The sequence below is a fragment of the Pimephales promelas genome, chromosome 2, assembly GCF_988280905.1.
Source record: "Pimephales promelas chromosome 2, fPimPro1.hap1.1, whole genome shotgun sequence".
Classification (NCBI taxonomy): Eukaryota; Metazoa; Chordata; class Actinopteri; order Cypriniformes; family Leuciscidae; genus Pimephales; species Pimephales promelas.
Genome location: NC_142770.1, coordinates 18,506,931 through 18,534,706, shown reverse-complemented (window position 1 = coordinate 18,534,706; position 27,776 = coordinate 18,506,931). Strand labels below are relative to the sequence as shown.

At 36.3% G+C, this 27,776-nt stretch overlaps 1 protein-coding gene across 6 annotated transcripts in view; it reads right to left on the bottom strand.

Moving 5' to 3' along the window:
• The window catches only part of grip2b (glutamate receptor interacting protein 2b), a 109,282-nt gene that overhangs the window by 19,745 nt on the left and 61,761 nt on the right, over positions 1-27,776 (bottom strand). For 5 of the 6 annotated variants that reach the window (XM_089117515.1, XM_089117503.1, XM_089117517.1 and 2 more), the window contains exons 2-12: positions 25,545-25,625; positions 23,951-24,086; positions 20,854-20,999; positions 18,603-18,689; positions 18,452-18,527; positions 14,856-15,001; positions 13,395-13,542; positions 12,195-12,364; positions 4,154-4,294; positions 3,355-3,507; positions 1,789-1,978 (exon numbers count right to left, since the gene is read on the bottom strand). In XM_089117515.1, the coding sequence (XP_088973641.1) occupies positions 1,789-1,978; positions 3,355-3,507; positions 4,154-4,294; positions 12,195-12,364; positions 13,395-13,542; positions 14,856-15,001; positions 18,452-18,527; positions 18,603-18,689; positions 20,854-20,999; positions 23,951-24,086; positions 25,545-25,625 (1,474 nt within the window). The remainder of the gene's footprint in view (positions 1-1,788; positions 1,979-3,354; positions 3,508-4,153; positions 4,295-12,194; positions 12,365-13,394; positions 13,543-14,855; positions 15,002-18,451; positions 18,528-18,602; positions 18,690-20,853; positions 21,000-23,950; positions 24,087-25,544; positions 25,626-27,776) is intronic. The other variant, XM_089117509.1, reaches the window with a different exon arrangement.

Here is a 27,776-nt window from a genome sequence, read left to right as displayed (position 1 = left end):
TCACATGGTTATAAATGCAAGCCCGATGTCACGGTGGGAAGCCGTGTGTGTATGGATGACAACAACTGACCTGACATTCAGTGACTTCCAGGCCAAACACCACAAATGTCACACACTGCCACAATACAATACAGCTCAACACACATCAGATCACTCGCTTCATGGTACAACAATCTCACACTGGGACTGACTCACACGCTGAGCTACAAAAACAAACAGAAATGAATATATATGGTGAGTTTGTTTAGGGTCTCATCCAGTGACATCAAATAAAAGTTTCTTGTGTCGGGTTTGCTGACATTAGAGAGAATATGTGGATGAAGTTAGCAAAAAAGCTAAAAAAAAAACACCTTTGTATGAACTTAGTCTCAGATGTTTCTCCTAACATTCCCAGAAAGAGACCTAAATTATTGACATAGAGTAAGAGTTTTAGAGAGATCAATAGTTTAATGAATAAAAAGAAACAAGACCATCATTGTTATACAACAAGAACTTAGAACTAGGGTTAGCAAAAGTTAGCAAAGCAGCAGATGTCCTGTAGCAGCTTTGTCTCAGATGCTATCCCCTTTGGACAAATAAAAAGAGACCCAAATTTTGACAGGCAGTAAGAACTTAGCACTATAGTTAGCAAAATGCTAGCAAACGTCAACTTCGTTTAACATCGCCTCAGATTTTTCTTCATTATGGTAGACAAATAAAAAGTGACCCAATCTTTGATATGCAAGAAGCATTTAGAGCTAATCAAATTGTAGCATAGCAAAACAGCTGAGACGTCTGTGGCAATTTAGTTTCGGATAAATGGATAAAAATAAAAGAGGCCGTGAGACATGGCATGCAATAAGAGTTGGCATGCAATAAGAGTTAGACTTGGCCAAATGTTAAAAGTTAGCAAAGAAAACTTATTTTCAGAAATTTCTTATAAAATATTTTTGGACAAATAGTAAGAGACCGAAATGAGACAGGCAAAATGTTAGTAAAAGTTAACAAAGCTGGGGATGTAGCAACTCAGTCTCTTTATTTATTTCGACAGACACAAAGAGACCCAAATGAGACAATTGTTGACATGCAGTCAGAGTTTTGGAGCTATAAAACGAAAGTGGCTAGCATAGAGCAGATAATCTGCTCTCAGAACAATCTGATGAGTACTGATTGAAGACTTTGGTATCTTGGCAAATCCAAGAGTGATTCAAGACATCATTGAGATCTCTTAAGAAACTCTAGGTGTGACGTGAGATTACTGGGGTCATTTTCTCAGGACAAACATCTGAGAAACATACTATAAGCTAGGATCCATTTGCTCTTCATTTAGTATCAAAGCTGTCTAAGAAAACTCATGTTCAGGTGAGATGTTAAAGACGTTCTTTTGTGATTTTTCTTTCCAGTGGATAGAGTTTAGTTTTGGAGACCCATCCTAAACTTTTCGCTACCTTTAACACAAATTGCGACAGTGACACATTCCAGTCTCTTAATATATTAAAAATGAATGCCTCTTTCTTAAACGTTGCTGATAAAAGGCGTGATTTTTGCTGTGTGAGTCTCCTGCTGAGTGTTGACCCAGATTCTGCGGTAATATCAACGCACATCCAGCTTGATCATTTCAAGCGCCTCTCTCCGAGAGAGTGTACCCCGGATCTGTCGTACGGCATAATCTTTAAAAAAATATAGAAGTCTTTACAAAATCTGGTTGCGTTTTTAACAGATCTTCAGTCTGCTGTGGCACCGAATAGTGTTTTTAGATGTGCATGATTGAGCATGGACATAACGGTTGAGTTAAAGTTTGAGACGTACCTTTCGGCTGAGCTGTCCGGCTCGATGAAGCGTATAAGAGGGGGTGCAGAGAGGGTCTCTGTTGCAAATATTCCACCTTGTAGCTGAACCCCAAACCCATTGAGAGGGTCTCCTCTCAGAGTGACCTCACTGGACTCTGTGTGGACTATCTGACCACCAGGGCCCACAGAACTTGAGGCTAAAGACACGGCTAAAGAGACAGAAATATCACCACAGAAGTATCATTAATGTACTGGACTTAACCCATTAAGGGAGCATTCACAGAACATGTTTTTGTGTTTTTAAAAATACGAGGCACAGGGAAATGGAACAAGAAAAAAAATTGCAAGGTGTAGAGATGCATTTTTAAAAAATTTGAACTACTGTCATGCATGAGACACAAACGCAATGGTCACAAGCTGTTGTTTACGCACCCCCCCCCCCCCCAAAAAAAAAACAAAAAAACAAAAAAACAATGGAATAGCAGTGCAAAAAAATTAGTTCCATGTGAACAGTCCCTAAAAGTGAAACTATTTCCAAAACCTAGTGAAAAATCTATCCAAGATGGAGGAATGAGGCAAGATGTGATGTTTGTGCTTTTTGTTGCTACCTTAGCAACATGCTAACATTTCTACCAGTAAAACTGTTTTATTGATAGATAAAAACGGATGAAAAGTAGACTAGTTAGACTGAGTTTCTAACAGTGCTTATAGTGTAAGTGTAGGGTGACCAACTGTCCTGTTTTCCCAGGACAAGTCCTGTTTTCAAATAACAATATAACAATTTTCTATCCATACAGAGGAGCCATAACCTACTTTAAATGTATTGAAATAAATAAGGTATCTTTGAGTAAACTTCGAGTATCATTTGAGTAGGCCCATCTGTTTGCCGGGCCGAGTGTCCTGGTTTTTGGTAATCAAAATATGGTCACCCTAAGTTAAGTAAAAAGTTGAATTGACACATAAAACATAGTTAAACTAATTAAAAACACAAATTAGCCAATATTATGCTACGTTGCCTAACATTGCATATGGTGCATTCAAATCCTTCAGGGAAGTTTGTATTTGTAGTTGGGAGGTTGTAATTACGATGTCAGACTTTTTCTACAAAAAAAGCAGCAAGATTTTTTAAATACAATATGATGAATTAAGAATGCTCATCAGGTATTTTTGTTTTTTATGTTTTTATTCAATTTATGAAGGTGCTGACCATCTTTTGTTCTATTATATCTTGTGCATGCAACTTAACTGTTTCTTTACAGACACGACGCTAACTCATAGGCTCGCTCAAAGAAAATCCTGAGTTTCCCCACATTTTTTTTGTGGCATTCATCATGTGTGTTTAACCTGTAAATACGATTTTTCCGACATGACTCGAATACACTATTATACTATTGTGTAGTTAGCTTAGCAACATGCTAACTCTATTTTAATCAGTCAGATGTATAGTCTGAATGAAAATCCATTTAAAAACCTACATAGAGCATTACAAATCAGTCATTAAGATATAATTTAGTTAGTTAATATGCTGTCTTAGACCATTTCAAGCAGAAAACATCACAACTTTAAAACCGATCCAGTCACCTACAGGAGCTCTTGTGCTCTTTTTTCCTCTGTCTCCTCTTTAGCATGGAGTTGCGCGGGCTCATGGGAGGAGCGGCTCGGGGCAGCGTGCTGGAACCCTGGCTGGTCATGCCCGATGTGGTGGTGGACCCGGGAGAGAAGTTAGTGCAGACTATAGCTAGGGAGAAGAGAGTAGAAAACAGAGAGAAACTCAAGCAGTGTAACTGTATTTTTAAAAAAAATTAAATCAAAGAGATGGCAATGGTCCAATTGACTGAGTGGCTTACGGCAGGTTAATGATCCACATTCTATTGGTCCCTTGCTAGTCTTTGCAGATCTATCCACTCCTCTATGCATTTGTTTTTTAAGGAGATGTTATATTCGATTTGGAGGCAACCACTGGGAGTTGGACGTCTGGGTTAAGACCAATTTTCCATATTAACGTAATGCCATTTTACATGTAAAAGAAGATGGATGATAGAGAAATAGATTTCATGAAGAAAATGTGAAAACTAAATCATGACTGATTTGGTGCAGGAAACTTACAGCAAAAAAAAAAAAAAAAAAAACACTACAAAATTGTGCCATCACATTAGCGAGATTTTCATTGTCTATAGTCAATAGTGTAGCGAATTGCCAAGCATCTTTCCTTCGGTCAATGTGGCAAATTCGAGGTGTGTGACCAACTTAATCGAATGGGATAGAAGCCAAATTAAAAAATCTAATTACACTTAAAATAAAATTTGGAGTATTGTTACCGCGTTTGAAAATACTAATTTTAAAAGGGGATAACTGTAACTTTCCAAATGATTTATTGTGTTTACATTTGCAGTAATCCTGAGAGCTGGAGGGGTTACTGGAAGCAGAGGTCCATGTCGATGTCTTGCAGTGACCAGGATGTTGAGAATGGCAGTAGTTCACACAGGGGTCCCAGCAGTGCGGGTGGTCACTTTTCTGAACTTTCACTAAAACACAAAATGAATGACTAAATTGAGTTGAGAAATCAATTACACGCTTCTCAGAATAAATAATGACAAAATGGTTAAAAAACGTTTTTATATAGATATGCAACTTTATGTACTCCAACTATGTGGCGTGCTTTAAATATTGTTCTCATTAATACTCGTTTGAACACTGAAATCCATCATTTGGAGTCTTGAGGGTCCGTTTAAGTCGCATTATCCCTCTCTAATACTGGTCTGTGGAAAATGAATGTGCACGCAAAACAATGAGAAAGCTCATTAGCAAACAGGCTAATGAAGTCCTGCTGCTAGAGGCAGGCCGTATAATTGAGTGCCTCTGTTTGGGCTTGTTCTCATTTGTTCTGCAGGACTGCAGTATCTCCAAGCTCTTATAATGCAGTAAGTCTGACGGTAGCAGAAGACTGAATTTAAAAGATAGTATAATTCATTTGATAAATTAATCCAGCACACTTGAATAAATAATTTATTACAGAGCAGTGGTTTTGGACCCAGATTCTGGACATCAAGTGATGACCAAATGCAGAATTCAAATTGTTTATCACACAAAATTTATAAAAAAATACATTTTAAAAGTATTAATATTACCATACACTGCGAAAGCCTACCAATTGGCAACAGTATTAATAAAACATAGCCTTAATATTATAATTGTAAATATGACAGCCTCACAAGTACAAAGATGGCGCTGCTGTAAAAAAAAAGTCTGTATCTTGTAATTGGGACTTTATTTCTCACAATGGGAATTTATTTCTAAAAATTGCGACTATATCAAAATTGTGACAGCATTTCTTGTAATTGTGACTATCTTGTACTTGTGCCTTTTTTTCTCATAATTGCAACTTAATTTGACAAAATTTGACTTTATTTTTTCATAATTGTGACTATAACCGAAACTTAATTATGAGGTTGTTGTCATTAGATGGTGTGCAATCTTGCTATAACTAGTAAGTGTGATTTTATATCTCATAATTGTAACTATTTCCCATAATTGATTCCTATTCTTGTAACAGGGACTTTATTTCTCACAATTGCGACTATATATATCATAATTGTGACTTATTTTCTCATAAGTGAGATTTTTATTTCTCATAATTGCAACTATATCTCATAAATGTGACTTAATCATAATGTGATTATGGGCGCTGTCATACACCCGGCAAAATGCAGGGCCAGGCTAGTGTTTCTTGCTAGTTTCAGCCTGACGCAGTTATCATTTTCACGTCCAGCGGCATGTTGTTTAAATTGCAAATGCAGTTGCGCCCATTTGTGCGCCAATGGGCTGCTGGTCTGAAAACGAGGTGTGTTCAGGCGCATTGTCGGTGCTATTTTAAGGCAACTGAAGTAGACTGCGCCATTGACCAACTGAAACCTGGTCTAAAGTCAATGGTGCAGTATTTTTTTGTTATTTAAAGAGGGCTTTAGTAATATGTGCGCCTATAGACGAGTCCAACACTCTGCTTATTAAACACGTAGGGACACGCAGCAGAACACAAACATGCCAAATATTAAAAATAAAAGGATTACAATATAAAAGACTATTATTGTGTAGATAAAGATATGGTGGAATCCATCTTGTCCCGTAGATGGTCTGCTTGCTTTAACCTTGCACATGAGCAGATCCGTTTCTTCGCTAGAGAAGCGTTCAGTCTTTCCGCTTGCAAATTCTGCCATGTAAATAGCGAATTCGCCATGGTAATTGTAACTATATCTCTTAAATGTGACTGTCGTAATTGTGACTATATCTCATAAATGTGACTATCGTAATTTCACTATATCTCATAAATGTGACTATTGTAATTGCGACTATATCTCATTAATGTGACTATTGTAATTGTGACTATATCTCATAAATGTAACTATTGTAATTGCGACTATATCACATAAATGTGACTGTCGTAATTGTGACTATATCTCATAAATGTGACTATTGTTATTGTGACAATATCTCATAAATGTAACTATTGTAATTGCGACTATATCTCATAAATGTGACTGTAGTAATTGTGACTTTATCTCATATATTTGACTATTGTAATTGTGACTATATCTCATAAATGTGGCAATTGTGAATGTGACTATATCTCATAAATGTGACTATTGTGATTGTGACTCTATCTCATAAATGTGACTGTCGTAATTGTGACTATATCTCATAAATGTGACTTGTAATTGCGACCATATCTCATAAATGTGACTGTCGTAATTATGACTATATCTCATAAATGTGACTATTGTAATTGTGACTATATCTCATAAATGTGACTATTGTAATTGTGCCTATATCTCATAAATGTGACTGTCGTAATTGTGAATGATCTTATGATTACGACTTGTAACTGTGACTTAATTTCTCTTTTTTTGCTCATTTGTACATTATGTCTTGTATTAATTCTACTATATCTCATAAGAAATTGTGATTTCTCACAATTGCACTTTTATTTCTCATAACCAACGACTACTGTTATTTTAAACCATCTTTTTTAAAACCATTTTCTCTGAAGTGGAAAAAAGTACATCAAATGTATTCTACATATTCTAAATGTATTCTATAGAATACATAACTATACATAAACATGCATAAAATACAAACCCTCTACAGATAATAATTTAGATATTTGAACTTATATCCGAACCTAACATGCTTAGTTTATTTTCCCTGCTGGAATTGTGCTTTTGAATATGGTAGCTGGTTTCTAGCTGGCCAAAGTTGGTCATTCCTTGGTTGACCAGCCACCATATTCCAAAAATCAATCTTACCACCTTAAGCCTGTACGTCTAGCAGGCAACTGGTTTGTTCGTCCAAGGTGGTCTACCATTCTGAACCACAGAAACCAGCTACCATGTTTCAAAACACAGTACCAATTTGAGATGGATTTTCCAGCAGGGTATTAATGATGTGAAACGCCCAAACTAAATTATATGACATTCATCAACTTAACTTTAACTTAGCTCCATGTCCTCCACTTCTGGAAAACCATAAGAAGCTTTAAAACGCTTGGGGGGAAATGTGTGTATTTGTGTGTGTGGTAACACATTAAGGTTTTAACAAAGTCTACTCACTACTTTTAATCTTTAGTACGTTACTAAACAACCATCATCTACTGAACACGCAACACTACTTATTAGCATTATGTTTGTATTTGTTGCCACACAGGATGTGATGACGAGACACTAAGCAATGGCACTTTCAGACAGATTTTCACAAGCCAGGTTAAATACTACTATCTGTTCGTCTGAGCACCAATGAAGCATCTTCTAACGTTTGAGAGCTAAATCCCTCTCGCTTGTGGCTTATGCTAAGCTCGTCTGCTATGTCTTGAAGAAACACAACTCTGTCTTTTGATGTGGGAATTGAGAACACCAGGAATGGTGACGGTAAAGTCTCCCACACAGGCTGATGTGACGGGAGCTTAATTCGAGTAAGGAGATTACAATACTGCTTTTTTAAGAGCACGTCATTTTTCTAAAACACGAATTGAACCAGCAGGTGACTGGTCTTGAGGTTATTAGCAGTGGCTTGGGCTAATTTGTTATTAGATTCAGTGTAGTTCATTTCTGTATTGCAAAATAGAGACACATTATGCAAGTGAATAATCTAAAAATAATCTAAATGTTGCTGTCTTCTATCCAAAGTTGGATGTGCAGTACCATCATGGGTCAATAACATAATGCTTTTCTTTTTTCAGATCTACACTATAAAAAAGTCACCTGAAATGTTTTGAGTACAATCAACTTGGATGTTTAAGTAATTTCAACTTAAATTACATTAAACTGACTCGTTGAACTAAAAACAATAAAACTGCTTAACTTACAGTATATATATATATATATATATATATATATACATATATATATATATATATATATTTTAACAGTGTATTAATGTATTAAAAAATACATAGAAAAAGAAATCCCTAAGACTTTAAAGTAAAATTAATTTTAGATAAATTTGGGAATAAAATCAAAAATACATGAATGAAAATGAAGGGGGGAAAAAAGACTAATTGAGTTTGTTCAAATAATGTAAATATTGGGAAAAAGTTTGTCCACCAAATCATGTAACGCAACCGACATGGAAACATAAAGGAGAGGGAAAAACATAAAATAGGAAATTATGTCATAGAGAGGTCAATCGTTTTTTTTTTTCATAATTTGAACATTGTATGTCAAGGAAAAGTCAGTTTAGTTAAATAAACTGAAAAATTATATATATTAAAATGTTGTTTATTTCTACTACACCACATTAAATTCAAATGTAAGCTTTTTTGTTTTGTCTTTTCAAAATAAAAAACAAATCTTAATACTAATATTACATTTGTAAGATCTTGTCATGTGTTTTAAACTAGATTTTTCAGATCATAATGCACACTAAATGACAAGCAGAAATCTGATTGGCTAACTTCCACCATATAAAACATAATATCACTGTTGCTTTGGAAATACCAAATATGCATATCTATTAAGATCTCAAAGACCACAATCCCAAACGAGCTGGTAACCAGACATACTATATTTTCTTCCCCTAACAAGGTCAACTATAATATTTGCATATGGAAAATGAGAATTCAAAATGTAGGAGTCATTTGGCAAAATATCAAACTCCATTAATTTCCTGGGCGAAGTTTCTATGACATTTCGACATGGGCCCAGCGAGTGGGTGTACAATTCTTGATTGAAGTCATGCCGGGGCTGATGGTTCACAAACGCAAATATATTTTCCCATCATTATAGCCTTCCACCTCCTCTCTCGGGTTCTCAGCGCGGCAGGGAATGACCTATATAGGGTCAGATCAGATGCCAAAAAAAACTAAACCACTTTACTTGTCCATATCCGTTAGGGACGTTTGTACCTGTGCCCAAAAATCTGGACGCCAAGGCTGTTCTGGCATCATAAACTCTGTTTTGTGATGTATGCAAGCAATGTATCAATTGAAGAGGCCATCTTGGAGCTTTAGCAGCCATAATTAAAGGGATATTTCACTTTAAAATTAAGTTTTGGTATGTTTTAGCTTACCTCAAGGGCATCCAAGATGTAGGTGTCTTTGTTTTCACAGTAGTTTCAATTTTGATATTTTTAGGTCAAACCGTTCTTGTCTTTCATTCATATAATGGAGGTCTATGGTCACCACCTCAAAGAACATGGACAGAGAAGTCCAAATTAAACATGATTTAATGACTCGTAAATGTACAGTAAGTACACATTGATGGCCTAAGAAACGAAACGAACAGTATTTATATCGTTTTACCTCTTGTAACCACAGCCACGTTCAAGTGATCTGAGGGCGCAGGCGCTTTGTGGCTGTGTATGTAAATACTGTCTGTTTTCTTACACAAACCGCTCATTTCGTGTCTTAGGCCATCGGTGTGTACTTACATTTACGAGTCATTAAATCATGTTTAATTTGGACTTCTCTGTGCATGCTCTTTGAGGTGGTGACCATAGACCTCCATTATATGACAGACAGACAAGAACGGTTTGACCTAAAAATATTGGATGCCCTTGAGGTAAGCTAAAACATACCAACAATTAATTTCAGAGTGAACTACCCATTTAAATGCTAAGCAGCAGAAACATGGCGGCAGACGTGGGGCAAGGATTGGACTAGATTGAAATCGATGGGCATCTAAGGTTCTGGATGATTGGAGAACCAGAAGTAGCAAGAACTTCAAAGTCAAAATAACCATTTGAAGTTTCAACGTCTTCTATAATTGGACCAATCATTGGTTTGCATCCAATAAAGTCCTGCTATTACATAATATGTTTATACGCTCTATGATAATACGCTATTGATTCGATTCTCAGAGGATCTCATGCATGCTGTAAAAGCGTATACTAATTCAGGCTTTTAACTCAACGTGGTCTGCATCATTAGACATCTGTTCACCTCCTGAATTTGCAAATAAACGGGGCTGAAACGAACTTCGTCCACTGCATCTCGGTTTATTATCGGGCCGCAGCCTGTTGGTTTTCGAGGGTGAGCAGGTCCCCGTGATTAAATCTGTCCTGCAGTCTAAAACTCGTGGGGCGACATCAAGCAGAGCCAGAAGCTAATTAAACCAGATGACGGCAGATGAGATGACAGAGCAGTCTCGGCATCCACGCTTTCTCGTCCTCATTTGGGCATCCGAAGAGGATACATGTGAAGTTTATATCGCTATAATTAGCAAGAAAATGTTTGTGACCTCCTTTGAAATAAACAGAGAAAGAGTTGCCGTAAGCCTTGTTAAAAAAGCACTGTGGTTCAATGTGAAGGTTTTGAATGATTACCGTGATCAAATACCATTACATTTTCATGATGATTAAAATCAACCCTTAAACACATACCTCGGGTCTTTAGTGACCCGGGACGTCATTCGCTACCCTTCTCCTTATTCATTTTTTAAAGTTGGACCTTATTCTTCTTAGAGTAGGTATATTTTTTCTGCACAACAATGATTGAATTTTTGATGACTGAATAAGTGCAGTTCACCTTTATGCCTCAAGGTGGTTGAAAATGGTTTCGATAATATGTTTGAGATGGCGAATATGAGCCAGATGCTGAATGTACTGGGAAATGAGCTCTGATGAGGACAGTGATGATGGTGTGAAACATCTGCTCAAACTGAACCCTTCCAAGCTCCAGAAGAGAACAAAATATACTTTATTTTATTATCCTTGTTATTCTAATATCAGGAGTATTTCATATTGTTCTGGGTCACTAAGACCTGATTAATGATTGGTAAAACATTCAAGCGTTTAAGGGTTAAATATAATAAATATTTGCAAAATGATAAATAAGACTGCCCGAGGATAAAGAAAGGTATTTTTTTTTAATTTATGGTTTCTAATGGTTTTGACAATGTCAAATAAATAATTGTCATTTATTTATTTTACATTTTCTCATGTTGTGCAACCAAACAAAAATAAAAAAAACAAATGTACACCTTGTGATCTTAATCATTATTTTCCACAAAAAAAAATGTATTTTACTAATGGCTTGACTTTGATTTGGTGGACGAAATTTTTTGCAGTGTTTATAATATTTTATAACTATTTCTTTTTATTTCTATTTCTATGAAGGACTAAAAATGACAAAAGGAATATATATATATATATATAAACTGTATTTAAATACATAAATCTAGAAATAAATACATGTAAAATACAGATATAGCCATTTATATTACCAAAATATATTTCTGCATTTTTTATTTATTTCTACTTTTATTTATTTATTTCTTTATTTTTCCTTTTGTCATTTTTAGTCCTTCATATATTTCATCATATCAAATATATATTAATAATTAATTTGCTAAATGTCTGACTCAGATAAAGCGTAAAAAGATTTAAATATGTATGTACCAAATCAAACCGTATATATTTATGGTTTCTTATGTTTTAGTAAAAAAAATGTTTTTACAACTTAAATGACTCTTAAAATATCATGTGGTGTAAAAAGTAACGAACCATTTTTTTATACAACAAAAAGTAATCCTAATGTTTTTTTTATTATCATTTGTTAAATATCACTGCCTTTTAATTACATGCCTGTACCACATGATATTTCACAATCAGCCATGATTTTGCTTTGGTGTACGAAAGTTTCTGAATGTTTATAATATTTTTATATTTTATATAATATTTTTTTTTACATTTTAATCATATTAAATATGTTTTTCTTACAGAAGACAGAAGTTTATTACAGAAGACATGTACGATTATAATTTGTTTTCAAGTGCTGTGTCATTGGCCCATGTGTTACACTCTCAGACAGTTTTCCAGACACAGTTAAGGCCTGTTCCAAGATCAGATTTAGCCATCTGTTGAAGACACCTCTGATTAAGCCTAATCCATGTCTGGAAAACCGCACCACATTCCTCATTTTGTTCCCCCTTCTCTCACCAGTGTCCTGGGGTTTTCCGGGCAGGCGTGTTTGGTGCGCGGGTAGGATCTCTAGTTTGGTCTGATCAGAAGTGCTGGCCAGCAGCTGCGTTGCCTCCAGGAGCGAGCAGTGCTCTGTGCTGGTGCCGTCTATAGACAGAATATGATCACCCACATGTAACGCTCCTGACCTGAGAGGCAAACAGAGAACTGCTAGAACTGTCATAGATGTGGGAAGTGTCAGAGACAACAGTAAAACAAATCTGAATGACCTTATTCATAATGTGTCACAATATGGATGGACGTTAAATATATAGCGAATTATGTTTCTGGAATCAATACTGTGGGAATAGTGTTTGTGGGAAAACAGTAAAAACGAGTTTTACGATTAATTATCATAAGAATGAGTTGTACCATAAAAATTAAGTAGAAATAAAATCCTTCACGTAAGAACGGTTTTACAAACAATTTATGTAGGGAGATTAAAAACATTTACATAAAATTGGATTTGTTAACAATTTAGGGAAAAAGTAAATCATTTGCGGAAGAAGGTTTTAACAAATAATTTACATGAAAAGTAATACAGTTATGTAAAAAGAGTTTTATGATCAATTTACATAAAAATAAATGTCAGTTTTGAAATTTTTTTAGACAAATGAAATCCTTTACGCAAGAATGGTATTACAAACAATTTATGTAGGAAGATTTAAAAAAAAAATACATAAAATTGGCTTTGTTCAAAATTTTGATAAAAAAGTATGTTTGTACAAACAATTTAGGTAAAAATATATTTACAAAAAAGTTTTACGATCAGTTTGCAAAAAATAATAAAATCAGTTGTGCACTAAAATGGTTTGACAGAAATAAAATGCTTTACGAAACGTTGCATGTAGAAAGATTCACATAAAAATGGCTTTGTGAACAATTCAGCTGCTAAAAAGCATACATTTGAAGAATTTATATGAAAAAAATATACATCATTTTTTTCTGAAACCATTTTTATCCAAATGATATTATTTTTATGTAAGAAAAGATAAAATAATATACAGATAATGTTTATAAACAAGGTTTTTCTATGTAAAGATAGTAGTTCAACATACAATTTATGCTGGAATTTTTTTCCTCAAACAATTTATGTAAGAAAAAGAAAAAGTGGTGTTACAATTGACACATAAAGTTGTAGTGCTCGTGTGTGATGAATGAGGCCCATTGAGTGTGTACCTGTCCACCACGCTCGCGGACCTGATCTTGTCGATGACGATGGCCTGTTTGTTCCTGTGTATGGCGGTGGTCAGAGTGATTCCCAGACTCGCTCCGGGCGCCTTGGCAATCTCCACCAGCAGAGGGCCGGAAGCGTTGGTCACTGAGTCTGGAAGCCCGGAGATAAGGACAAACAATGATAGCATGGTTGCGGAGTGGTTTAGCTCTGGTTTCTTAACAGATCGCTTTTGCAGCTTAAAGTAAATAAAGAGTCGTTTTGGACTGGGCAGGAAGTTCTGCGCTCTGAAAGTTTATTTCAAAGATATGATCCCTTTAACTCTTCGAGGAGAACAACAGTGGGCGTTATGCTAATTGTTAGCCTTCACCGCATTAGTACAGTTAAGGGGTTCAGTCTCTGCCTCTTGCAGGTCAACTGCTGTTCATCGAGATAGAGAAGTAGAAGAGCTCTCTGGAGAGAAACTGAGTTCTTCTGGAAAACGTCTGTGAAAGGACAAGTGCTCCTATTATCCTGTTTTAAAGGTTCCTAATTTAGTTTCAAAGGTCTCCTACAATCGATTTACATGCATCCAAGGTCATAACAGCTTACCTCACTTCTCACAGTGTCTGATAGTGTAAGTCTGCTGTGATTGGTCTACTCTGTTCTGATTGGTCAGATGGCTCAGCCTGTTGTGATTGGTCTACTCTGCCCTGATTGGTCAGATGGCCCAGTCTGTTGTGACTGGTCTACTCTGCTCTGATTGGTCAGATGGCCCAGTCTGTTGTGATTGGTCTACTCTGCTCTGATTGGTCAGATGGCTCAGTCTGCTTTGATTGGTACAGTTTACAGAATGTGACTCAAACAAAGCACCCATTAACATATCTGAATTTCAGCTCTTCCTCAGCACTTGTGATACAAATAGTGATACAGTAACGATGGTGTCGGTTTTACTGTATCAATTTGAGTCCGAGTCCTCATAGTCCCTCATAGTCCTCATAGCACCTCATGGAGGTGCATGTAAAGTGGAGTTGTTTTCGTAGTGCAGAAAACAGTATCTTCTCGACATTTCGACAACACAAACCAAACTCCCAGTCTCTGCTACAACTACAGTGTTTGAGGGTCAAAGTAAATGTTGTTCGCAGGCAGCCAATGAAGACTCTAAGGCAGTCTGCAAGCTCTAATCTGTTAACATGGGAGCGTAAATATAAACGGACACGCCACGCAGCCAGTGTGTCACAGGCCACTCTGTGCCACCGTATAACTATAGATGTGTTAAAAATACTGAGAATATAGATACATGTATATCCGAGTCCTGATCGGGAGGTAGCATCCGATTCCGATCGAGTCTGAAACCACGTGATCGGGCCGATTTCCGATCACGTGATTGGATCGGGACATCTCTACTAATAACAATTGAATCCACCGGGACATGTTGAATATTCATCATGGCCACATATAAAACAAGCGCAATTGAATTAACTCACCCATGATGGAGACATCGTACTCGATCTGGAAAAGGCCTTCCTGTCCACACTGGGTCAGTACAGTTAGGGCTTCGCTGTGAGTGGCACTGTGTAAAACCACTCCATCCACACTTAAGATGCGGTCACCTGCTTTTAGAGTCCCTTCTCTGCAGGAGAACACATGAGGAACATTCACAAATGATTACCAAATTAAAAGTATGACATATACAGTAACATTTAAAAGTATTTTTAAACGTATTGTCAATTGTTAGTTCAACTAATGCTTAAGCTTTTAAACACATTTTTTTTATACGTATTATTTTTCGGCATTTAGTGCATTGTTAAATTTTTAAAAAAGAAAAAAAAGTTGCGAGTGATTCCAATGTTAGCATAAGGTTGATGCCTTAAAATTATGCCAACACAGCTGACTTTTTGAGTTTCTTTACAAGTCTATTATTATTATTATTATTATAGTTTATTTAGATAGGGACAGATACAGATAACATAGATACACTTTGACAGTGATCTGATGCATGTATCAATGTTTTTAGCCAAAGCTAATTTACAACATTAGTCCCTAGAAGGGCTTTTTTAGTAAAATGCAATACATGCAATAAAATACACGAGCAATACAAAACAATAAGGGCTTTTTGATAAAATGCAGTACAAGAATAAAAATACTAATAGAGAGAAAAATAATGGAATATAATATAAATGCCAAAAAAAAAGGAAAAAAAAAATTACAAAAAAGGCAGAGTCGACAAGAACTAAATATGCAAACAACACTGTTTCTGAATTAACCACAATTTGTTTTTGTTTTTTTGAAGATATCTAGTGTCGGGATGCATTTCAGATGATCTGGCAGAGAATTCCACAATTTTGCCCCTTTCACTGAAACAGCAGTCTGAGCAAATGATGTTCTACAGAAAGGGATGTTACAGTTGACTTTAAAAGCAGATCTGGTTAGTCTAGTTCTTTGTTGTCTTGTTATTATTTTGCAAAGCGGTAGTGGAGCAGCATCATTCAAACATTTAAAAATCAGCTTAATCAGATGCAGAGAAATAAAATTAACAAAACTTAAAATCTTGTATTTGCTTTGAATATGACAATGATGGTACCTTATTCTTTTCTTATCCAAAACTTTCAAGGCTCTGTTGTAAAGGCACTCTATAGTTTCGACAGATGACTGATGAGCTTGAGACCATGTGGTTATGCCGTAAGATATATGCGAAAGAATCATAGAGTTAAAAAAATAAAAGCGCAATCAAGAGTAAGACAATTTCTAATCAGCATAAAGCAGCTCAAATTGGCCCTAACGGTTTTATAGATTTTCTTAATGTGACTTTTGAAATTCAGCTGATAATCTATATTTATTCCAAGGTACTTTACTTCAGGTACTTGTTCGATAAGTTCACCATTAATTTTTATGTTCAGAAGTTGTACTGAGGGTAGTTTTTGAATAGAGAAACAGATAGAGTTTGTTTTTTAAATATTTAAAGTTAAATGAGATGAGGCCAGCCAAGATGATATTCTTTCCAAGTTGGCATTAAGTTTGTCAGCCACAGTAGTACAGGTATCAGCAGAAGCATACACAACTGCGTCATCTGCATACATCAGAAGACCTATATCTGGACATACTACATCCGGCAAGTCGTTAATATATAAACTGTAGAGTATGGGTCCCAGGACCGTGCCCTGAGGAATACCTGTCTTGATTTCAAGAAAAGTGGATCTCACACCGTTAATCACAACACATTGTTCACGGCCCTTTAGATATGATTCAAACCAGGATAATGATTTTTTGGATAAGTTAAACTTGCTTAATTTGGAGATTAATATATTGTGATTTACTGTGTCGAAAGCTTTTTTTAAATCCAGAAACACAGCACCAGCTACATTTCCCTTGTCAAGAAATTGTTTGATATTTTCAGTTAGTAGACAGATTGCAGACTCTGTGGAATGATTATTCCTGAATCCAAATTGTAGAGGACTAAGATATTGATTTATCTCAAGATAGTGAATGAGTTGTTCTGAAACAATCTTTTCTAAAACTTTAGACAAAGCTGGAAGAAGACTAATAGGTCTATAATTACAAGACATTTTGTCATCTCCTGATTTGAAAATCGGTGTTACCAGGGAACTTTTCCACCCATCTGGGAATTGTCCGGATTTAATGGAAATATTAACAATGTTTGTAAGAGGTTGGACCAAAATGTTGCTATATTTTTTAAGAAACACTGTGTCTAAATTAAAAATATCTTTCGAAAAGGTCTCTCGATATTCCACAATAATGATTAATGCTACATGTGAGAGGACCTGTTTGAGAGCACAATATTTTCCACATGAAATGTCTGGGGGGCTTCAGGTGAGATAATGCATACAATTTCCACACGTTAGCCAAGGCAGTCTTTGTCTCTAACATCAAAGGTGTCTTATGGATGATATTTTCTCTCAAGACACATAGTTATTTATCCCTTTTGGCGGGTTGCATTTTTCTGATATAAGTAGGGAAAAGAGCTTGAGAAGAAAATCAGGAACATCCTAAAACTATGAATATTAAACTAGCCATCTAAGATGAGAAAGAAATCTCTGGCCTACTTTCTGGATTTTGTTAAATTGCAAAATAGTGTGTCCAGACATGGAAGAGGACTACAGTTGTTTGTTAAATATAGTTAACACATGAAGAGTTCAGATGCAAAATCCTCTAAGTGCCATTTGAAATTTTCTTCTAAAATGATCATTTTTATCAAGCTTGTATATTTAAGTTGAGTAATTTCACATAAATGGCAATGAAGATTACCTATTAATTGTCATTTAAGTGAAATTACTGAACTTAAATATACAAGCTTGATAAAAATGGTCATTTTAGAAGAAAATTTCAAATGGCATTTAGAGGCTTTTGCATCTGAACTCTTCACATATAAAAGTTTTACACCAAAAAATGAATAGTACCTGGTAAATATGCTTTAATAGTTTCTTTATTCTAAACATGGTGGGCAGCCCCTCATGATGGCGGCCATTTTGAGATCACATGACCTGGCAAATTCTACTAAAGCCAAGTTCACACTACAGGATTTTAAGTCCGATTTAAGCCCGATTTGCAAATCGTTGAGCTCGCCGACAGGTCAGCGTGTTATCGCGTGCAAATCGCGAGGGATTAGCGGGCGATGAACGCTCACCAATCTGTTAGTATGAAAGAGATTTTTGTAGTTTGTCATAAATACGTAATGCGTTAATTAATGGTTTTTAATTCTATCTGTCATCCCATGAAGCAACTCATGGTCAATTTAAACATTTCTCTTTTGTTGTTTTCAGTAAACATGCTAATTGATTAGCATGCTAAGCTAACATTGTGTCCTGCACTAACATGCTAGTCAATTAGCCTACTAAGCTAACTTATCCAAGGCAAGTTACTTCACATAATCATATAAAAACTTTGATTATGTGTTGTATAAGATGCATCTTGAAATGCCTAGTTTTCCACAACATAAAGATACATCATTATAGACAGGTATTATATTCAATAACCCTATCCACACAAGCTACTGAAATATATTTACTTTATATAAAGGACTACTCCATGTAAAAAGTGCCTTAAAAGCTTTTTTTTTGGTTACCTGTCGGCAGGACCACCTGGTCGGACATGTGTGACCACCAATGGGCGAGATTTGTGCCAGTCCTCATGGGATCCACCTGTATTATAACATGTACAAATCTGTAACCTGCCATTGAATCTGCAACATTTTATTCTCAAGAATATGAACCCACCTCGCATAACAAAGCCGAAGCTGTTGCCCTCTTTCTGCAAACAGATCTCGATTGTCTTGGAAATAACACCTGAGGTACTGTCTGGTGCTAAGAGGGACAACAGAGACAGGAGAGAGGCAATAGCATCTCTAAATCAGCACCTTTTACTGGGCGAATGGCCAGATCAGGGGTACAATCGGATAAATAAGGCCAGATGCAAACTGACATTCAGCAGAAGGTCAGCCAGAAACACTGAGCTTATAAACCAGACAATTTATCTGTCATGCGCAAGATAGATAGACTGGCTATCTATCACAATATATCATCACACATGCCAAACTGAGACAATATAGCAAGGGTTGGCAAATAGTCGGCATAAAATGCAGACACATAGGCCTACACAATAGACCTTAATGTTGGCATATTTTGCAACATGTATTCGAAATTCACTATAAAAAGTTTGTTTACAAGGTTGATGAACACTTGTGTTTAGGGGCTGTAAACACAAAACCGGTTTCAACTAAAAACGTAAAACTTTTTATGCGTTTTGGCTGTTCGTTTACACAACAATGGCGTTTTGGGTGCCTGAAAATGCCAACATTTTTAAAAACGGCTTACGAAGTGCACGGTTTTTTAAAACAGTTTCCGTGTAAACAACAATAACGTGAATCTCTGAAGATGACGTCATGCACATGCGTATTACGTGTTCAGTCTACAGTGTTTCATCGCCAACTAATGGCCAGGCAGCTGAATACAGGGTTTTTATTCGTTTAAGGATCATTTTGACATGAGTCGTCTGTACGCAGAAAACTCGAAGGAAAAACTCAGTTTTATGTATATACAGTAGTTGTCGTATGCACGTACCCTGAATTACAGATCCAATTGACCAAAATGCATTTCCCAAAAACATTGTTAGCCAACTACCGTAAAACTTCAAATAATAGCTGAGTCCCAAATAGATGCCTGTCTCTTTTATACGCCTGGTGTGGCTGCAGGTTTGGGTAAATAAAAGCCAATCTCAAATCGAGGTTGGGTCTGTTTTTTTTAGTTTCGGGTTGTTAATCTTCTAAAAATCTTCCGTCAGATCGTCCACTTTTTGGCGGCCGCCAAAGCAACGCGCACTGTCATGTCTTTAAACAACACGAGCGCTGTATTGCTCTTTCTCCCTCGCGCATATTAATCAAATTAGTTAATCAGTTTGACGATTTGGGAAAATAAAAGCCCGGGCTATTATTTGAAATTTTACGGTATGCTCGAAATTTCTATGATCAGTACAGGCCTGGACTTGAGTTTTGTTTGTTTTATTATGTGACAGCAGTCGTTTGTGAGGGGCTGCTATCTTTTACTTTCATTTTGTTGTTGATTCGTTTAAATGTTAGGCAGTTCCCACCCCCTTTCTTCCCATAACATCTGACTTCATTACAGTAATTTTGTAATAAGTAAGCCATTTGTAGGCTAATATTGCCAAAAAGTGCCCTATGTGGAGCTTTCAAGACATTGCTCTGTTTGTTTGAGCATCGCGACCAGTCTGAGCCAGCAACAATGGTTTAATCAATGGCGTGAGTTTGGGATATGACTATATTTGCATTACCAATGGCAGACAGGGTTGAAGTGTGTTATTTCTGGGCCCCCAGCAACAAAACGGCAAAATTAATGACAAAGGGTAAATTCCAAATGCCTATTTCTGCCCCCTGAACGGCACCTTGGGAAGGGGATGCCATTTGTGGGGATGTTTCAAACAAAAGTGAACAACTGAATCCCTTCATGTCGCAAAATTATATGTCTTTAATTACTCCCTTTACCAAGTGCGTTCCTACATTATGACCCACAAGTGCCCTGATCTCTCCAAAGTGCCCAGATCTCTCCAAAGTGCCCATTTCAAGAGCTCTGCCCTTCAGCCCCAAATTCACCCCATTGGTCAAGCTAATGATGCTATGCCCGCCATGATTTTGAAAGCGTTCATCAAAGCGTTTAACTTTTCGAAAGAATTGGCCACCCAATCTTATACTTAAAGATGTCTCTGCATGATAAGGTCATATGAGAGAATATTTTCATCAACATCAAAAAATGCTTTCAACATGCGGCCATGCAGTCTGCATTACTATGTATAATTATATCACACAACCTGAAGTTCACTTCCAATTTGGCTACATACTCATGCAAAACAAACATTTTCTAGATGATATTTATGAGGTCTGGGATTGGTTCAGACCAGGGTTAAATTGGGGACATGCCACAACACAGGCAAAAGTCAGAATACTCAACTTCCTACCAGCTGAAGGCAGTTCATACTCCACTTCCAGCACAACGCGCTCGCCTACGTTCTTTAGCAGACTGATGATCTCGTCGTGACGCAGCTTGGTCAAGTTGATGCCATTGACTGACTTGATGTAGTCTCCCACATTGAGTTGATCACTCCTGAGACACATCAGAATAATCACAGAATAGTACTTAGGAGGATTATGGGTTTGTTGAAATCCCTAATTGTAACATTAGCAATAGTAAGACTTGCCTTAGCAAACATCACAGTTTTGTATTGTAATTACTGAATATTTTTTAATTAATTAACAGTTTAACTAATACCTGCAAACATTTTGACACACCATATTTAGTTTAACACCGTAAAAGTTGGCTTTTCAAACATTTGCCTTAATTAGCTTTGTTAGCATTGAACAGTCAATGCAGAGAAATTAACAAGATTACGTCTGACGGTCTAGAGAAACTTTCCGTCAATGGTCACAAAAACATAGAAAATTAATTTTGAATGGAAAGTAAATGCAAAGTAAGAACTCCTTATCTGTTGTTGAACACTCCACAGGGAGTATAAATATTCTCATTTAGATGCTAATTAGACAAATGAATGCTATTCATTCCCTTTGTCCTCTGGGCGTACATGAGTGTGCACAATGATGCCTGACAAAAATGTGTCATCAGCCCAGACGTGCTCCATAACATCCTCATGTAGCACGAGCATCCCTGAAATGAGTTAAATCAATTGTGAGTATGAGGGAAAAGAAATGTGTTGCCAATTTATCGCATCACATCTACCCATGTATGTGAATAAGGCTTCTAGCTACACGCTCGATTTATGCACTGCTGTGTTTCGAAATGTGTCCGAATGTTAGTCATAATGCAACACAAGTACATTGTAGAAATTGGCTGCTTCTCTGGTAAGTTTTCTCTTTTTAGTCAACTAATGTAATGGCAGAACAACAGTTTGAATCTTGCTGAGCAAGTTACATAAAGCTAGCTAAATTACTGCTATTTTTAACTTATAGCTAGCTTCCTGTTTCATAGCCATTCTATCGAACATTTGAGTATTGATGCTTATTGCCAAAATAAGACAAAAATGCTAACGCTAAACACTAATGTTAAGTATAACACCACATGTTGCTTCATTAGCAAACATTAGCATTGATTAGCTGCTTCTAAGGTCAGTTTTCTTTTTCAGGTCAACTATGGCAGAACAACAGTTTGAATCTTGCTGAGCAAGTTTCATAATGCTAGCTAAATTACTGCTATGTTTAACTTATAGCTAGCTTCCTGTTTCATAGCCATTCTATCGAACATTTGAGTATTGATGCTTATATTGCCAAAATAAGACAAAAATGCTAACGCTAAACACTAATGTTAAGTATAATAACACCACATGTTGCTTCATTAGCGAGCATTAGCATTGATTAGCTGCTTCTAAGGTCAGTTTTTTGTTTTTCAGGTCAACTATAGCAGAACAATAGTTTGAATCTGGCTGAGCAAGTTACATAAAGCTAGCTAAATTACTGCTATGTTTAACTTTGCTAGATCCTGTTTCATAGCCTAATTTGAAAGTAATTCTATCGAACATTTGAGTATTGATGCTTACTGCCACAATAAGACAAAAATGCTAACGCTAAACACTATGTTAAGTATAACAACACCACATGTTGCTTCATTAGCAAGCATTAGCATTGATTAGCTGCTTCTAAGGTCAGTTTTTTGTTTTTCAGATCAACTAGCAGAACAATAGTTTGAATCTGGCTGAGCAAGTTACATAAAGCTAGCTAAATTACTGCTATGTTTAACTTTACTAGATCCTGTTTCATAGCCTAATTTGAAAGTAATTCTATCGAACATTTGAGCATTGATGCTTACTGCCACAATAAGACAAAAATGCTAACGCTAAACACTAATGTTAAGTATAACAACACCACATGTTGCTTCATTAGCAAGCATTAGCATTGATTAGCTGCTTCTAAGGTCAGTTTTTTGTTTTTCAGGTCAACTATAGCAGAACAATAGTTTGAATCTGGCTGAGCTAGTTACATAAAGCTAGCTAAATTACTGCTATGTTTAACTTAGCTAGATCCTCTTTCATAGCCTAATTTGAAAGTAATTCTATCATTTGAGCATTGATGCTTACTGCCACAATAAGACAAAAATGCTAACGCTAAACACTAATGTTAAGTATAACAACACAATTACAGGTTGCTACATTAGCAAGCATTAGCATTGATTATCTGCTTCTAAAGCCAGTTTTCTTTTTCAGGTTAACTATGGCAGAACATCAGATTGAATCATGCCAATTTGGTTAAATTGTTGATATGTTTAATTTGTAGTTAGCTACATAAATTAATCCTGACTTAACCATTAGCCTTACAGTTTGCGCTAGAAAATATAAGATTGGATATGTATGCTATGAGAATGTTTGACTTTTGAAAGTTGTGTCCATAAAATCAAACAATGTGAAAATAAAATGATGTTTGTAACGATAAGATGTCATTTTAAGTTCCGACACATCTTACTACACACTTAAGTTGCATCGTTACATTCCGAAAAGCGTCAAGACGCATGTTGTGACGCAACATGTTGCCACATTAGTGAGCTTAAGCATAAATTGGCTTCTTTCATTGTCAATTTTCTCTTAGCTATATTAGATAAATTCAATTAGAAAAAAAGAGAAGAAGATTGCAACAAAATTCTATTTTAGGTTGTGGCACATCGAATTTCACACTTAAATTACACTGCAGCATTCTCGGACATCCCAACCTGCAAGAATTCATTTCAGGGAGGTATATCTCAGGAGATTTTAAGGGCATCGAGGAGACGCTATCAATGTGCGGGAGACTCCCGGAACTTCCGGGAGATTTGGGTTGTCTGCATTCTGAAATGTGTCAAAACGCAAGTTGTAACAAACACAAGAGCATGTCACATTAGTGAGCATTAGCACACTTAAATTGCAAGAGCAAACTGCAACCTAACCTATTTTGCTAGGCATGGTGTTTTTCTGAGTCAGTTGATCACTTTGTGATTCTGTCATTGGCTGATAATGTTATTACCCATGTCTGTGTTATTTTCTGAAAGGTTGCATTAACTTCAGATCTAGTCCTCACCTCGCCGCAAGTCCACCTGGCCGCAGGTTGGAGACCCGTGGTTTACCGTCTTTATCTGTGCCGCCCGAGATGGTGAGACCCAAAGTGCTTCCTTCTCTCTTAATCAGCTCAACCAGTGTAACCCCACGCAGTTCTTCTGCCCAGAAACACGCACAAATACACACACGAACACACACACAAAAAAGAGAGAGAGACAGAGTCAGCACTGATGGCAACAGGCAACATGGTTTTATGACACTAAATCTCTTGGATATGCAAATGAGCTGTGTTTCTCCCATCTAACTAACGATGAGAAATTTTATGAATTCTCAATATTACAAAATGCTCTAGATTGTTTTAAAACGTTACACCACAACTAACTTGCACTAATCTTTAGCTCATGCTGTGACTTTATGAATTCTTAAACAGACAATCCAAACCAAGAGACACATGAAAGAAATCATCTATCAAACACCAGTATTGCAGCAGAAATTGTAATGCTACACTTTTGAATCCAACCGTGTTATGAAATCTCTCACAGAGCCTAATCTAATCAGTGTCTGTGTGGGTTTAAATGTGAACAGATTGAAACGAGAAAGTTTTCCACAAGTAAAAATGTAATGGATGATTGCACACAGCTCCATGTTTTGAAACTATGATAATGATTCCTATCATATCAGTCTTGATATAGCCTTAATCTGACATTTTGGTAAACATTTTTTTTTTTAATGAAACCTCTGTATACATTTTATTATGTTATACATTTTTTTGATTACAATTTTTTAAACAAAATTAACACTTACACAATAAATTGATCAAAAGTGAGAAATTTATAATTTCAAGTACAGGCTGTTGTTATAAAACAAAATATTTTTCACCGTTTCCACATATATATCAAACAGCACAACTGTTTTCAACATTGCTAATAATCAGAATATTTCTTGATCATCAAATCATCATATTAGAATGATTTCTGAAGGATCATGTGACACTGAATAACATTTACAATAAAATACAGTTGTTTAAATTCCACAATGTTACTGCAATTACTGTATTTATTATCAAACAAATGCAGCATTGGTGAGTAGAAGAATAACAATAAAAAAATCCAACTGCAGGATTTTTCTCTATTAGTTTTGCATGAAATAACAGTTACAACTGCTTTGGACCCCTTAAATGTACAGTAGGTTTCATTAAAAAATGATTATACACACAAAATGTGCAAGTCTATTACAACATGTAAAATAAATATCTGGCCTTTGAAACTTTTCCAAAGTAACACTTTGAGTTGAGTCAGCTAATCCAATTAGCCTTAAAGAAGAAAAAGGTCTTGGATGAACAAACGCTTCCAGCTACAGTAGCAGAATGACTCAGACAGACACTTCTCGAGAACCGCAGGAAACATCTGGATAAAGCTGTAATAAAGCCCTCGAACCCCCAGTCTTCTGCATCTCAAACCGCCATCTAAACCAATGTGGCAAGAAGAACTCAAACATCCAAAATGGAAAAAGACAGACAGAATCCACAAGATCAAAAGATGCTGAAGGAGCGGAGCCTATGGTGGGAGTATTTGTGTGGGCAAAAAAAGAAGGAATAGACAGGGAGTCAGGCGTACCTGGGATGCTTTGTCTTCTGGATGTGAGCGAGTTGTCTGGCCCCATCGAGTCCTTGTTACCCTTAGAGTACGGCCCATCATCTGTAGGGTGAGAGACACAGTCAATAAAAACTAAAGACCTTAGACGAAACAGTTCACAATAAACGTAGTGTCGTCTTTGTGTCTTTTTGACTCAGCATCCAGGGACATGCTAATTAGGATTTGCCATCTCTTGACGGTAATAATCACAGAAAATTCATTTGCGATTTTTAATAGAAAGCCTTTGTGTGACAAACTTATTTTGGATCGTTTTCTGTCAAGGCGAACGCCTGAATGCACTGAATGAGTAGATCAAATATTCATGAGCAGCATAGTTTTAATTTCTTCAAGGTTTCTACATGAATTAGGTTTTTTTTTTCTCTCATGCACTGGGCTCATTAGCACTAAGCGTCTCTGGAGCTTCCTTACGGCTCGGCACAATTCAGTTCATCTTTTAACGCCAGCAGGACAAACACTATTAATGTATTCAGCCAAAATAAGGTAACACCTGTTGCCATCATTATTAGCTCAAAACACTTTTGCTTGTGACTTTCCTTCAATTAAAGACACATTTTTTCAAGAACGTTTAAAATGTTTTTTTGAAAGTCTGGACAGCAAAATTGAAAAAAAAAAAAAATAATCAAATCTGATTCAAACCACATATGAAGGTGGTTAGAAATGCAATTCCAATCAGATTTTTACAGATGCGTTTCATTCCGGTCATTCTTAACGCAAAACACAACGCTAACATCAAAACTGGTGACGGAAATGTCCTGAGTATTCATACGGTGTTTAAATATTCTGCATCCCAAAAGCTTGTTTAGCATGTTTTTATGTAGTTGTAATGTTCGTTGGGGCTTTAGCATGTTTAGCATGCTATGTGTTTTATAGGGGCTTTAGCAAGTTTAACATGTTGTAAGGGTGTTCGGTGCGGCTTTAGCATGTTTAGCATGTTATGTATTTTATAGGGGATTTAGCAAGTTTACCATGTTGTTATATGGTTAGGGTGTTCGGTGGGGCTTTAGCATGTTTAGCATGCTATGTGTTTTATAGGGGCTTTAGCAAGTTTAACATGTTGTTATATGGTTGTAAGGGTGTTCGTTGGGGCTTTAGCATGTTTAGCATGCTATGTGTTTTATAGGGGATTTAGCAAGTTTAACATGTTGTAAGGGTGTTCGGTGCGGCTTTAGCATGTTTAGCATGTTATGTATTTTATAGGCGATTTAGCAAGTTTACCATGTTGTTATATGGTTAGGGTGTTCGGTGGGGCTTTAGCATGTTTAGCATGTTATGTATTTTATAGGGGATTTAGCAAGTTTAACATGTTGTTATATGGTTTGGGTGTTCGGTGGGGCTTTAGCATGTTTAGCATGCTATGTATTTTATAGGGGCTTTAGCAAGTTTAACATGTTTTTATATGGTTGTAAGGGTGTTCGGTGGGGCTTTAGCATGTTTAGCATGTTATGTATTTTAAAGGGGATTTAGCAAGTTTAACATGTTGTTACATGGCTGTAAGGGTGCTCTGGGGAATTTAGCATGTTTAGCTTATTGGCTCAGTTGCTCCTCAAGGGTTTACAAAAATAGCATTATTAAAAGCTGTTAAGTTGTTCAAAATAATTTTTATCCTGTTTAGCTTTTGTATACTGTTAGTGTCCCAGACAGCAAACTGACATTGAATCAACGTGGAAACGACGTCTCTCATGACATTGAAACAACGTTGATTTTGCTCATCGAATTAACGTTGAACCAACGTCAGACGCGGCATTCTTCAAAGCTAAATGAAAATCGAAAATTGGTTTGCTTTCATAACGCTGAAACAACGCGTTGATTTCAAGTTGATTTTCCGTTAGTTTTGAAAGAATGACGCGTCTGACGTTGGTTCAACGTTAATTCGATGAGCAAAACAATGTCAGATCAACATTGTTCCGATGTCATATTTCCCCGTTGATTCAATGTCAGTTTGCTATCTGGGGTGTTCTGAGTTCTGTTACGAAAGGTTCGTAAGTTGCTTACGCTACGGGTTAAGTCATCTTTTCTCGAGATCTGAAGCCAAAAAATTATCCTTAATTTTATATTTATTGTCAACGCAGTGCGACGGACAGCATACCATAGCAGGTTATATAAGCGTGCTCATTGGCTGTCCTACGGCAACTGCAGCAGCCTACCGTGAGCCCTGCATGATGTCGAGCCCTCTACACATCACAGCCCACCAGA